General features: G+C 38.6%; 1 protein-coding gene across 1 annotated transcript in view; it reads left to right on the top strand.

Annotated features, from left to right (window-relative positions):
- The window catches only part of LOC144442167 (protein ECT2-like), a 51,073-nt gene that overhangs the window by 14,151 nt on the left and 20,962 nt on the right, over positions 1-15,960 (top strand). The window contains exons 9-15 of the mRNA XM_078131435.1: positions 1,101-1,335; positions 2,260-2,396; positions 4,913-5,098; positions 5,538-5,648; positions 6,345-6,441; positions 8,782-8,863; positions 11,856-12,075. Coding sequence (XP_077987561.1) covers positions 1,101-1,335; positions 2,260-2,396; positions 4,913-5,098; positions 5,538-5,648; positions 6,345-6,441; positions 8,782-8,863; positions 11,856-12,075 — 1,068 coding nt within the window. The remainder of the gene's footprint in view (positions 1-1,100; positions 1,336-2,259; positions 2,397-4,912; positions 5,099-5,537; positions 5,649-6,344; positions 6,442-8,781; positions 8,864-11,855; positions 12,076-15,960) is intronic.

Below are 15,960 nucleotides of genomic sequence, written 5' to 3'. Positions count from 1 at the left end.
GTCAATAGTTGTATAGGTCTAATAATGATTCAATTTCTAGTGAAATACTGCGTCAATAGAAATGCAACATTTTATGCATGATACAAAGATACTGGTGTTCTGATAAAACTACAAGACAACCCCTTCATGCAAGACATGTTGACATGTAAATGTGGAAGTGATCGAACAATGTTGAGGTGAAATTTAAAAGCGCACATAATTTTGGAGGTCGGGAAGTAGATTTGCCATCCCAAATTTGCCGAAAACGTTGAATAGAGACAATATTTCCTTCCGCAAAGATTCTAGCGTAAGTGATGACACAAGCTTAGAGAAAACTTCCTAATCTCGGCGCCGGTTGAAATTCCCTTCGAAACTAGTAAAAGACAATGTCAATGACGAAAAAAATGATACTTCACTGTTCAGTAACACCGGTACCACCTAGCAGGAGAAAGACACTCAAGGTAGACATAGGACGTATGATTCAGGAGCTGTCTGATGAAAAACTTGCAATTAAGACTGTGTTGAAAGAAATGGAGTGTCCCGTTCCCGAATTATCTCGGAGCATAGGTGGTCGATACCGATGAACTTGCGCTCTCTGTCATCGATGTGGGCATAGAATATATAACATATATTTCTATAAGTTTTTTCTATTTGTGTAATATTTTTAAACGATGCATGGTACAAGGTATGTGTACATATATATAGCATAAATAGAATGTCCCATAGCATGAGGAGACGTGAGTCTACTACTAGCGGGTACAGTGTAACAAGTGTTATACATCTCATCTCATCTCATAGCTGAGCGTCTCACTATTTTGGTGAAAGGAGACCAAAATTATCTGATCAGCAAATTATCTAGCAAGCTGAGTTCAAGATTGGTGTTTTCCACACAATACTGCTGGCTTAGTGTCTCACTTATTATGGCGACAGCTGTAAACATGGTATCTAGACTATCAGATTTATACTTTGTTAGACCAATACAAATCAATAGAAAATTTAGCTGGAACAGTTTAGTTCACTAAATCTGTGTTTACTCCATGTTGTACCAGACTTTACTGATAGTACAGATTTACAAGTAAACATTTTAGCTATTCAAAGTCACTTTTGTTTTGACTTTACAGTGTGTTTCACCGACCCATGCAGCAGGTACACCAAGGACACCATCATCAAGGTCAAGGAAACGTAGACGACTGAGAGAAAGCATAGCTGCATTGTCTAAAGACAGTGAACAAATTGATTCACCATATCTACCACCAAGAAAGAGACGGTCAAGTGAAGTTGGCACGTTATCCATATCTGGTTCTTTCTTAGATGCATCACAGACACCAGATTCCTCTGTAGTTCTTTCATCTAAAGGTGAGATATACAGCTAGTACGTAATTGGCAAATAGTTTATTGTTCAACAGAGAAATTGTAACTATTGAACGCTACGCACACAGTTCAATTTTGTGAAAGTAAAACTGATAACAGTTTTATTTTTGCTATTTCTATCTCAGTATCTGTCTTTCTTTCAATGAAAACAACTTTTTAACCATACTTAAAATTTGAATGATTACTTTGTCTAGTTATATATGACAAAAGCCATGGTGCATTTTACAAATGACATGTCTTAGCTCTAAGTACTAAGTATACTACATTTGTGGATCTGTTGTAGTTAGGTAATAGAGTATTTATTAGAAAATATAAAAAATGTTTTGATTTACCCCAAATACTTGGTGTAATTAAAGTCACATAAATTAGTACTTTGATATCATTGTAAATTTAAAGCTTATGAATTGTGTGTAATCCCCAGTTATGTCTTGTCTTGGTTTGATCTCTTCTCTTGGATTAATTTCTATCTCTTCCTGTTCCTCATTGCTCAGTACTGTGCAGCCGTGATCCAAGTCATGTGCATTGGGGGGTCCCCACACAACAGAATATTTACTAAATAACGTGGGACAGAAAGAGAAGCACATCGATAGAAGAGAACAGATCAAAACAAGATATATTTAGGATTACACATGATGCTTGAAATACCATGAAATTTTTTGTATTTTAGTATCAAACACTTGTTTGTTAACACCCAAAAAAAGACGTGCACTGAAGATGGGCAACACACACCCACTGAGATTTCAATAATAACTACTAACTGTATGTTTCTATTTGTGTCCAAAAGATTGAAATAAAGTGCAAAGTAAGAACAAAACAATAATAGTACATGTGGTTTGCTGACTTGTCAATATGCAGTTGAAAGTGATTAGATATAGAATATCTTTTGTTTGTTTTTGAACTTAGAAGAAGCACGAGAAGCAGATAATGGCTTGAAGACAGTTTCACCAGTCATTCCAGCCAAGATACTTAGTAAAAGACAACAAGTTATAATGGAATTACTGCAAACTGAAAGTAACTTTGTAGGAATCTTACATACAATAATAAAGGTAGGTTGTCATAATGGTAGATCTAATATATGTAAGTTAACATAGACACAAACTATAATTGTGACATGTTGATACAAGTAATCAAAATTCCTACTCACAGAAACAAATCCCATATTATCACTGACATCTTGTGTCAACATCATCGTCAGGGTGTACTACATGTCTCAGAAGACAGCTGGAATCTCCATTACATACCTGCATCCCAGTGATGAACATTCTATCTTGCATGTTGATATAAGTTATCAATGGTCATTGATGTAATTACATTCACAGAAGGGTGAAGTCACTGATAACAAGGTTTTCTCAAGTGACACCCCATTCAACGTCATTGAGTCATTGAATGTTTATTTTGATTACAGAGTGACTGTACCTACATATAACCAGGGCACTGCTATCAACCATTTGTGTAATATGCCACATACAACAATAGCTTTAGTTTAGTGACAGCTTGCCCCCTGTAGTTAGTTTATAGTATCAGTTTCAGTATCTTTGTGCCATGACAACATAGATAGATGGATGTACATATCATAATTATTTCAACTCTATTGTTCCATATTGACTACCTGTATACAAATTCTCTATCTTGAATGGACAACTTTTGCATCTGTAGTGGTGCAAAATCTGGTAATACTAATAGTACTAACAGTTGATTTGCCAAATATTTAGGCCATAACATCAAAATAACATACTTTCTTGCCTTTCAAGACAATCAAATTATTTCTATTTACATTAATTTAAGCTAGTGTACAAGTGTTTCCACTAGGTATTAAAACAATGTCTTTTGTGTTTCCACTAGGTATTAAAACAATGTCTTATGTGTTTCCACTAGGTATTAAAACAATGTCTTATGTGTTTCCACTAGGTATTAAAACAATGTCTTATGTGTTTCCACTAGGTATTAAAACAATGTCTTATGTGTTACCACTAGGTATTAAAACAATGTCTTATGTGTTTCCACTAGGTATTAAAACAATGTCTTTTGACACCAGATGCATACCTTAATTTGTCTGTAAAGTTCAAAAGCATGCATTTGTTTTGACCTCATCATAGATCCTTGAATTTAGATTTTTAGCACAACTCAACTGATAAAGTTCAGTAGTTCTTATGGCATTGTTCAAAGCAGAATGATCACATCACAGGTGTGTGATTTGGGTGAAAAAATGTCATTTTTGGTTTTAAAAAACTTAAACTCAAAAAACTACTCGGCACATTAGGCTAAAATTTGGTGGGAATGTTCTTAGTGTAGATTTGTTCATGACATAGTGATCATCAATTGTATGCAACTTAGGTCTAAAAATGTGTGTTTTAGGGCAAAAATCTCTAATTCCAAAACTACTGAGCAGATCGGGCTGAAATTTAATGGGGATGCATTTTTAGTTTGTATAGATGAAGAAATGTTAAGCATATAATCTCAATAGTTATATGCAAATTAGGTGTAAAAATCTGCATTTTGGTGAAAAACTTATATCTCTAAAAAAAAAAAAGTACTTGGTCGATGGGACTGAAATGTGGTGAGATGTTTCGAGACATGTTATTCTCCAAATATTGCTTGCAATTGGCCGTAACAACCATGACCAAGCCCTTAACGACAAACAACTGCCAGAATATTTTTCTAAAATAACATCTGGTAGACAAGTGAGTAAACATTTAAAAAATGTATGCAAATATGCCAAGCAACAAGACGACACCCATAGGAATAGCCAAACAATGATGTTTTTTGCAAAGATAACAGGGATTCATATACAAGTGATCAAACATAAACATTAAAACATTGTATGCAAATATGCCAAGCAACAAGATTATGCCCATAGCAACAGCCAAATGATCGTATATATTGCAAAGATAACAGGATTAATAGACAAATGATAAACTTTCAAAAAATGTATGTAAATATGCCTAGCAACAAGACCACACCCATAGCAACAGCAAACTATGGTTTGTATGGATAGGCAACTGGATAAACATTCAGCAAATAAACTCTTATACCTAGCATGGATCACCATGTGGATTAGACTGTCGACAGTTGCTCGTGCCTTTTTTTCGTACATTTTATCTAAACTCCGATCCGGCGCAACACTAGTATAATCGATATCGAGGGCTCAAGGCCCGAGTGGTTGAGGGCCGAAGGCCCGAGGCCCTCGATATCAGTTTGCGATTAGACTAGTGTTGCGCCGGATCGGGGTTTAGATAAAACGTAGGAAAAAAAGGCGCGAGCGACTGTCGACAGTCTACATGTGGATCAGTGTGCCTGCTAAGCCAATTTGGCATGTTGCTGACGCACACAATATCTAGTGACACACCAAAATTGTGTGTTCCCCTATCTCTTACTATGTGGTGACTCACAAGAAATGACAGATTTCATAATTTTGACTCACAACAACAAAACTCTGGCCATCATTAGAGGGCATGCTGATGTGGATAAGTATTTTGAAAAAGTGTACAGTTGTGCTACAATGCCATTGGTGCTATTTTTACTGTTTCGATTACATGTACAGAGTTGGGTTTTTTTATTTAAGATTTTTAAAGAACCATTGGAAGAAAACCCAGCTGGTGGTCCCATTCTTGCTGCAGAGGACATCAAAATCATATTTGGAAAAATACCAGATATCTATGATATCCATGTCAAATTACGAGATGGCTTGTCAGAGATGTTGGCTGACTATTCAGAAGATAGAAGTGTTGGAGAAATTATACTTGAACATGTAAGTATGATAACAAAAGATCCAAAAAAACATGGTGTCAGTCAGTCAACAAGTTTGAGTATGGCAAAGTGTCTCATGGAATGATTGTTTGACTATTAATAGGTTAACAAAATTTTCGATTTGCTACTGTGGCAAATGACTTTGAAAATGTTTTCACCATTTCATATTTTCTTTCATGTTTGCAAGCAATCTAGAACCACTGGTCAGAAACTGTTGCCTGTGTTCTCAGAACACTGGTCAAAAACTAATACATGTATTTAGAATTGTGATCTGTGTTCTCAGAATACTTGTTAAACACTAATATTTAGAATTGTGACTTGTGTTGTCATATGATCATAAAACACCTTTCTCTTGAAACAAGGAGCACTGAAATTGTTTTTGTATTTGTTTTGTTTTGTTTTTTGTCTGTGTGATAACCATAACAGTATATTTTTTTCAGTCTGATGATCTGATGAAAGCATACCCACCATTTGTCAATTATTTTGAGATGGCCAAGGAGACAATTCAGAGGTGTGACAGACAAAAGCCAAGATTTCATGCATTTCTTAAGGTATGCCATTTCTTTTCAGTCAAGAGCTAAACATTGGATATCCCAGCATTAAATACTATTGCAAGTATAAAGTATATTGTGTATTGTTTATTATAAATACAAATGTATAAATGTATAATTATGTGCATTTGTATTTTTGTTGTTACATCCCCCAATAGTCACACTGCAGGGGGCTAGTATTTTTATTGTAACACTAACAGCCCCCAATAGTCACACTCTGTAGGGGCTATTATTTTTATTGTAACACTAACAGTCCCAATAGTCACACTCTGTAGGGGCTATTATTTTTATTGTAACAGCCCCAATAGTCACACTGCAGGGGGCTAGTATTTTTATTGTAACACTAACAGCCCCCAATAGTCACACTCTGCAGGGGCTCGTATTTTTATTGTAACAGCCCCCAATAGTCACACTCTGCAGGGGCTCGTATTTTTATTGTAACAGCCCCCAATAGTCACACTCTGCAGGGGCTCGTATTTTTATTGTAACAGCCCCCAATAGTCACACTCTGTGGGTGCTATTTAATTGACCCATGTCCATCCATCCATCCATTTATCCATGGATAGACGTATTGTATCTCTGACACCCATGACTCAGTTTGAACCAAACCTGGCACAAATGTCAGTCACTATCTATATATTGATGTCAGTGTGGAAGAGTTATTGATCAATGTAATCTGTACTGTTCTCATTATAGATGTGTCAATGTAAATCAGAGTGTGGAAGACAGACTCTTTCAGAATTATTGATCAGACCTGTACAAAGATTGCCAAGTATGATACTGTTACTTCAAGGTAAGAACTCACCCTTTGTCTACATTTTATACATAATTTAGTTTTTAAAATATAGTTTTTATATATAGATTGCCACCCTTGTCATAGCTAGTATTGTAAACTAGTAAGAGGCAACCTCTTAGAACACTACTAACTACAGTTAAACCTTGTTAGTATGAATAGCTTGGGACTAGGGAATTCAGTTTGTTATATCCACATTTCATTATAACTGTACTGACACTGGGGACGCTATTCAACTTGGCATACATTGGCCCGGGGTTGGGGGGATACTTCCACTTATTGGATATATGTATATGTGCTGCCCCTTGGGGTGTTTTTTTTTTGACCTTTGGTCTAAAATGGGTGCTGTATTTTAGAGATAAGGAGTCTAAAATGGGGTCCATTTGACACAATTTTCAATTTTGTTTGGTCTAAAATGAGGTCCAGTAAGGAACCACATAATAAATTCTTGACTAGTTTGGAATTTCCTCCAAATAATTTGTTGGTTGACATTTTCTTATCAGTGATTATGTATTTTGGTGCTTCTAAAAATTTGAATGGTCTAAAATGGGGTATTGGTTTTTGGTCAAAATATGTCTTAAATGGGGTGTAGGGTTGACAGCATTGGTGGCACACCCCTACCAGACCTGGCCAGTGTCTCCATTCACAGGGTTGACAGCATTGGTCACACACCCCTACCAGACCTGGCCAGTGGCAGTGTCTCCATTCACAGGGTTGACAGCATTGGTCACACACCCCTACCAGAGCTGGCCAGTGTCTCCATTCACAGGGTTGACAGCATTGGTCACACACCCCTACCAGAGCTGGCCAGTGTCTCCATTCACAGGGTTGACAGCATTGGTCACACACCCCTACCAGACCTGGCCAGTGTCTCCATTCACAGGGTTGACAGCATTGGTCACACACCCCTACCAGACCTGGCCAGTGTCTCCATTCACAGGGTTGACAGCATTGGTCACACACCCCTACCAGACCTGGCCAGTGGCAGTGTCTCCATTCACAGGGTTGACAGCATTGGTCGCACTCCCCTACCAGACCTGACTAGTGTCTCCATTCACAGGGTTGACAGCATTGGTCGCACACCCCTACCAGACCTGGCCAGTGGTAGTGTCTCCATTCACAGGGTTGACAGCATTGGTCGCACACCCCTACCAGACCTGGCCAGTGGTAGTGTCTCCATTCACAGGGTTGACAACATTGGTCACACACCCCTACCACAGCTGGCCAGTGTCTCCATTCACAGGGTTGACAGCATTGGTCGCTCACCCCTACCAGACCTGGCCAGTGGTAGTGTCTCCATTCACAGGGTCAACAGCATTGGTCACACACCCCTACCAGACCTGGCCAATGTCTCCATTCACAGGGTTGACAGCATTGGTCACACACCCCTACCAGACCTGGCCAGTGTCTCCATTCACAGGGTTGACAGCATTGGTCACACACCCCTACCAGAGCTGGCCAGTGTCTCCATTCACAGGGTTGACAGCATTGGTCACACACCCCTACCAGAGCTGGCCAATGTCTCCATTCACAGGGTTGACAGCATTGGTCACACACCCCTACCAGACCTGGCCAGTGTCTCCATTCACAGGGTTGACAGCATTGGTCACACACCCCTACCAGAGCAGGCTAGTGTCTCCATTCACAGGGTTGACAGCATTGGTCACACACCCCTACCAGAGCTGGCCAATGTCTCCATTCACAGGGTTGACAGCATTGGTCACACACCCCTGCCAGACCTGGCCAGTGGCAGTGTCTCCATTCACAGGGTTGACAGCATTGGTCACACACCCCTACCAGACCTGGCCAGTGTCTCCATTCACAGGGTTGACAGCATTGGTCACACACCCCTACCAGACCTGGCCAGTGTCTCCATTCACAGGGTTGACAGCATTGGTCACACACCCCTACCAGACCCTGGCCAGTGTCTCCATTCACAGGTTGACAGCATTGGTTGCACACCCTTACCAGACTTGGCCAGTGTCTCCATTCCCGCTGTTGACGTGTGAAAAACCATGTTTTTGTTGGTAGTGAAGTTTACATTTTTTGTGGCACTACGATAAAAGTAAAATTTTCTTTGTTGGTGTCAAAAACCATTGCTCTCTGATGGAAAATCATTTCGTTGTAAACTGGTTTTCGCTATAGTGAGTTCATTCTGAACATTGTGATTTACATAGCAAACAGTGCTATGAGATTGGTACCTTCGACTAGTGTTGGTTGTAAACAGGTTTTTGTTATAAGCGAGTTTGCACTGACGAGGTTCAACTATATATATTGTGCATTGAACTCTAGCTGTCTACCATTTGGATATTGAAGCTTCTATATACATTGGTTTTATAGATTTACTGAAACGTACTGACACAGGCAATAGAGACTACCAACAACTTGAAAAAGCAGTGGATGCCTTGAAGGAAGTTACCAAGTAAGTACTGTAATGTCATTAAATACTTGTATTGCTTTTAACCATGGATTGTGGCTGGATATTATTTTGTTCATGTATACCCCTGTATTAGCTACCAAGACTTTACTAATTATTTTGATCTGTTCTTCACTGATAAGTATCAGTTGACCTTAATTTCTGTGTGATCTAGAAATAAAGCTTGTTGTTCTGAAAAGGCTGAAATAATGATTATAGCCTTGCTATGACTATAGTATGTAGTACAGTAGCCTTGCTATGACTATAGTATGTAGTACAGTAGCCTTGCTATGACTATAGTATGTAGTACAGTAGCCTTGCTATGACTGTGTAGTATGTAGTACAGTAGCCATGCTATGACTATAGTTTGTAGTACAGTAGCCTTGCTATGACTGTGTAGTATGTAGTACAGTAGCCTTGCTATGACTATAGTATGTAGTACAGTAGCCTTGCTATGACTATAGTATGTAGTACAGTAGCCATGCTATGACTGTGTTGTATGTAGTACAGTAGCCTTGCTATGACTGTGTAGTATGTAGTACAGTAGCCTTGCTATGACTGTAGTATGTAGTACAGCAGCCTTGCTATGACTGTGTTGTATGTAGTACAGTAGCCATGCCATGACTATAGTATGTAGTACAGTAGCCATGCTATGACTGTGTAGTATGTAGTACAGTAGCCTTGCTATGACTATAGTATGTAGTATACAGTAGCCTTGCTATGACTGTGTAGAATGTAGTACAGTTGCCATGCCATGACTATAGTATGTAATACAGTAGCCTTGCTATGACTATAGTTTGTAGTACAGTAGCCTTGCTATGACTGTGTAGTATGTAGTACAGTAGCCTTGCTATGACTGTAGTATGTAGTACAGTAGCCTTGCTATGACTATAGTATGTAGTACAGTAGCCATGCCATGACTATAGTATGTAGTACAGTAGCCATGCTATGACTGTGTAGTATGTAGTACAGTAGCCTTGCTATGACTGTAGTTTGTAGTACAGTAGCCTTGCTATGACTATAGTATGTAGTACAGTAGCCATGCCATGACTATAGTATGTAGTACAGTAGCCTTGCTATGACTATAGTATGTAGTACAGTAGCCTTGCTATGACTGTAGTATGTAGTATAGTAGCCTTGCTATGATTGTAGTATGTAGTACAGTAGCCTTGCTATGACTGTAGTATGTAGTATAGTAGCCTTGCTATGACTGTAGTATGTAGTATAGTAGCCTTGCTATGGCTGTAGTATGTAGTATAGTAGCCTTGCTATGGCTGTGTAGTATATAGTACAGTAGCCATGCTATGACTGTGTAGTATGTAGTACAGTAGCCTTGCTATGACTGTAGTATGTAGTACAGTAGCCTTGCTATGACTAGTATGTAGTACAGTAGCCTTGCTATGACTATAGTATGTAGTATAGTAGCCTTGCTGCTATGACTGTGTAGTATGTAGTACAGTAGCCTTGCTATGACTATAGTATGTAGTACAGTAGCCTTGCTATGACTGTAGTATGTAGTACAGTAGCCTTGCTATTACTATAGTATGTAGTACAGTAGCCTTGCTGCTATGACTGTGTAGTATGTAGTACAGTAGCCTTGCTATGACTGTAGTATGTAGTACAGTAGCCTTGCTATGACTGTAGTATGTAGTACAGTAGCCTTGCTATGACTATAGTATGTAGTATAGTAGCCTTGCTGCTATGACTGTGTAGTATGTAGTACAGTAGCCTTGCTATGACTATAGTATGTAGTACAGTAGCCTTGCTATGACTGTAGTATGTAGTACAGTAGCCTTGCTATTACTATAGTATGTAGTACAGTAGCCTTGCTGCTATGACTGTGTAGTATGTAGTACAGTAGCCTTGCTATTACTATAGTATGTAGTACAGTAGCCTTGCTATGACTGTAGTATGTAGTATAGTAGCCTTGCTATGACTGTGTAGTATGTAGTACAGTAGCCTTGCTATGACTGTGTAGTATGTAGTACAGTAGCCTTGCTATGACTATAGTATGTAGTACAGTAGCCTTGCTATGACTATAGTATGTAGTACAGTAGCCTTGCTATGACTGTGTAGTATGTAGTACAGTAGTCTTGCTATGACTGTAGTATGTAGTACAGTAGCCATGCTATGACTATAATATGTAGTACAGCAGCCTTGCTATGACTATAGTATGTAGTACAGTAGCCTTGCTATGACTGTGTAGAATGTAGTACAGTAGCCTTGCTATGACTATAGTATGTAGTACAGTAGCCTTGCTATGACTGTAGTATGTAGTACAGTAGCCTTGCTATGACTATAGTATGTAGTACAGTAGCCTTGCTGCTATGACTGTGTAGTATGTAGTACAGTAGCCTTGCTATGACTATAGTATGTAGTACAGTAGCCTTGCTATGACTGTAGTATGTAGTATAGTAGCCTTGCTATGACTGTGTAGTATGTAGTACAGTAGCCTTGCTATGACTATAGTATGTAGTACAGTAGCCTTGCTATGACTATAGTATGTAGTACAGTAGCCTTGCTATGACTGTGTAGAATGTAGTACAGTAGCCTTGCTATGACTATAGTATGTAGTACAGTAGCCTTGCTGCTATGACTGTGTAGTATGTAGTACAGTAACCTTGCTATGACTGTAGTATGTAGTACAGTAGCCTTGCTATGACTGTGTTGTATGTAGTACAGTAGCCTTGCTATGGCTGTGTAGTATGTAGTACAGTAGCCTTGCTATGACTGTAGTATGTAGTACAGTAGCCTTGCTATGACTGTAGTATGTAGTACAGTAGCCTTGCTATGACTGTGTAGTATGTAGTACAGTAGCCTTGCTATGACTGTAGTATGTAGTACAGTAGCCTTGCTATGACTGTAGTATGTAGTACAGTAGCCTTGCTATGACTGTGCAGTCCTGTCACAGTTCAGTGAAATATGCATAACTCATGCAATTATGTACTGTATTTTAGTGTCTCATCTCAATTGCAATCACTGTTTTCTGTTTTGACAGACATATTAATGAAGACAAGCGTAAAACTGAAAGTCATACCACGATGTTTGATATTGTTAACGATATTGAGGGTGTTCCTGCACATCTTTTATCTTCACATCGTAGTTTTGTTATGAGATGCGATACAATTGAAATTGGTAACAAAGAAACAGGCAAGGGTGACAACTTTAGTGAACAGGGTGGTTGTGTCACTCTCTTTCTCTTCAATGATAGTTTAGAGGTGAGTTGAAAATAATGTATTAGAGAATGCAACTTTAAACATTAACAATTGTGAAAGAGTAATCAAAGCTACACAGTCACTTTTATTAGAACAAAGGGTGATTGTTATATGAATGAATACTAGACATAGTGTCATAATTCAGCTCTCAGTAAGCTGATAGCAGTCTGTAAGAATAAAGTACACAGAGTGTCTTACAGTTTATCCACAAGACTGTAAGATACGTCATGTCACTCCACCCTCACCAGCTGACTCTAAATATTTGTAGCCATGCAAGCAGATTTTTATTAGCTCCGCTGTCAGCGAAAGCTGAAAGCGTAGCTTTAGGTATAGGTGGGTATTGAGGTATAAGAGAGTAGAGTAAATCATAGGTGTCCGTCAAACTTTTATATTTTTACTATCTACTCCGGAAGTGACAGTCGGAATTCTTCGATATTTGGTGTGCATGTTCCCTGGGGGGAGGCTATTCAGATTTGTTCATGCCAAGTTGATCTGTGCCATTTTAAATTTTTTATGATTTTTTTTCATAAAATGTCATTTTCATCAACTCCTTGAAAACCTCTTATTAGATTGCTTTGATATCTGGCGTGTTGATGCGCAGGGGGTAGCTTACTCAGATTTGTTTATTTCAAGTCAGCACATCCTCATTTTTATTTTTTATGATTTTTTTTTTGTAATTTGAAAAAAAAATGAATATGTTAATGAGCATAATGACCGACGCCATATTGGAAATCAGTCGACGAGACTTTAAGTAAACTGCCACTTTTCAAAAGACACTATTGACGTCAAACAAGCAATGTAATATGTGCTATAGTCATAATTCTACGCATTGGACGCCCAAATGACAAGCGTTTGTTCGAAACAGGGTTGTAAACTTCAAATCAGTCCGCAACATCCTCATTTGCATACTCTATCCTGATTCGACCAGAAGCTGAAGGTGACCTCATTTGACCGAGCGATTTTCCACAGCAAGCATCTTGAGTATCAACACAGGACGTTCTTGGTACTCACTAAAATCACACTTCAGACCCACTATAAAAGTGTGATGTTTTCAGATAACATGTAACTTGTGGTTAATTCTATATTGTCGTGCAATTTGGAATGACAGTGAACCAGAATTCAGATAACTTGCGTAAGGAAGGGCATGCCAGACATGCGGTTGAAGTTATGGCCGACAGTTCACATGTAAAGTTAAACGACATGAACGTGTCTTGCCTTTCCAAAATGCAAATATTTGGCAAGTAAAAATAATTAAAATAATTACAACTTTAATTTGGCTTCAGACTTTGCATTATGTTTTGCGTATCTTTCCCCGTTTTACATGTAAATCCGAAAAGGTTCTCTCTCATCATGTCATCAGTGTCAGTGATCATACCGCGCGGGGCTGCTTTGAGTACGAGCGAAGTGAGGCATGTTGAGGTATTTTGTTGAGAATTATAAATATTGCGAAATGTCAAGTACAAGGTTTAAATACAATGGAATGATGAAAAAAATGGCAGAGTCTGCTGACAGGCGCCGGTCACAAGAAACACTGTGAATTAAAATATCAGACGATGTATGTATTAATCGCCGACAATCCACCCGTATGCACGAGGGACTAACCCGGAAGCAAGTCGTTGTCAGCCATACGTTACAGTGGTAACATCGTCCGAGAAATCGCTGCGTTCAGAGTGTCATTATTCACAGAATTGTTGTTTTCGAGTGAAAACCCGTCTTGAATTGTATAACTCTAACAAATGAAGACATGTCAAGTTATATTTTGAAAGTTGTATCGCTAGTTTGAGACGATTTTCTCACGTACTATAGTACTATCGAGGCTTACTTGGAAGTAGTAGGACCTTACTCCAGTTCATCGGGAAGTTTAGCCAGTCCGATAATTCTTTCTGGTTTAGTTTACAACACTTTTGATCAATCACGCAGATTTTGTTGTTGTGATGAAAAGAAATAAAAAAAAAGATCATTTCAACCATTTCGTTGTGTTTTCTTTGTGAAAGGTAACCGAACATGAACGAGTGTTACCACTGTAACGTATGGCTGAGAATGACTCTCTTCCGGGTACTTAACTTGAGATTGTCGCCGTACGGAAACTAAGATGGCGATTAATACATTTCTTCCCTATATATATCTACCACAACTAGTACAAGTTGAATGTTGTTGACTTTGTAAATTTGTTAGAAAATTGAAATTCAAATTGCCTCAAAATTATTTTAGATCCCTAGTTTATTTCATTCATCATTAAAATTTTCCAGGGTTACAGCTGTAAGACACTGGAATTATTTATAGCCAACCTCAAAATCCTCTTTTTTTCTTTTTCTTGTGTGCATTTCCCAGTCATTTTTTTCTGAGATTTTGTGCAATTTTTCATAACAGTAGATTTTTGTTATAAAATGGTGACTATGGTATAAAAGTACAATACATTACCAACTTCTGTGTAAAATGTGTTTTATAGTGAGACATCATATGAAACCACTAACCACTTTATTGCATCGCTAAAACAAAACTGCATAGTGAAGACCTGAACCACTTCTACATGTCACCAAAATAAAAAATTAAATTTAAAAAAAAAACAGCGGAGCTATTCTGACCGATAGGTCGCTTGTTTGCATTTGGCAACTTGTAGCAGGAGCCCCGAACACCAGATCTGGTTGCAAATGCTAAAAATATTGCCAATAGCATTGTAGCACTACTGTACATTTTTTGAAAATGTTAATTAACATGCTGATCCACACCAGGTATAGGTGTCCATTTGCTGAATGATTATGTAATGTAATGTTGGGTTCTTATATAGTGCTTTCCCACTCTGTGCTCAAAGTGCTTTACAATTATTACCCCTGGCTCGGATCAGAACGGCACAACGGCCCTTTAGTCTTCATCAACTCCCCGGGGAGCATACAATCCATTGCAGCCATTTAAGCGCATAGGATTAAAGCCTTCACATTGCAACCTACATCCTACCAGGATCCCAATTATACAGCTGGGTTGACTGAGGCACAGTCGTGGTTCAAATCTTGCCCAAGGACTTCAGCCACTCAGAAACAAACAGCAGGCAGTGACGGGGCTCGAACCCGCAACCTGCAGATTCCAAGCCGGTCACGCTAACCATTCACCCATCATTATCCAAATGCCTATATAAATTTTTTTGACCAAAATTTACATTTTTACACCTAACTTAATATTTCTTCATCTATACACCCCAGATGGATCCCCACTTAATTCCATCCCAATCTGCTCAGTAGTTTTGGAATTAATAGATTTTTGACCAAAAAGATGCTTATTTAGCCCTAATTTGCATAATACTGATTGAATCATCATGTCATGAAGAAATCTCAATCTACACACCCCTATAAGAATGTTCCCACTGAATTTCAGACCAATCTGCCCAGTAGTTTCTGAATTTAATGTTTTTTTACCAAAAATCATATATTTTACCTAAATCACAAACTGGTGGTAAGATCATTTTGATTTGAACAACTTCCCAACTAGACACCCAAGGTAATGTAACCACCAAATATCATGGCAATCGGTTCAGCGGTTTTGACTTTAAGTTGTGTACACACACACAGACACTTGGCGTTACCATGCCTATAGCACTACTGACCCTCATCAGTTCTGTTGTGCTAAAAAAGGCACAGTTCAATACAGATGTGAAAGGGGTTTGACTGATGTGAGAGGGTGCTGTGTCACAGCGTACCTTACAGACCACATATCAGATGTGAGAGGGTGCTGTGTCACAGCGTACCTTACAGACCACATATCAGATGTGAGAGGGTGCTGTGTCACAGCGTACCTTACAGACCACATATCATATAGAAGAGTGTTGAAGTTAGTGAATGTAAACATCTAACAGTTCTAATATAGTACATTACAAGTACCAAGTATTAAAGGCCA

Source organism: Glandiceps talaboti, chromosome 11 (assembly GCF_964340395.1).
Source record: "Glandiceps talaboti chromosome 11, keGlaTala1.1, whole genome shotgun sequence".
NCBI classification, from domain to species: Eukaryota; Metazoa; Hemichordata; class Enteropneusta; family Spengelidae; genus Glandiceps; species Glandiceps talaboti.
Note: the sequence above shows the minus strand (reverse complement) of the source record. Positions and strands in the feature narration are given on the sequence as shown.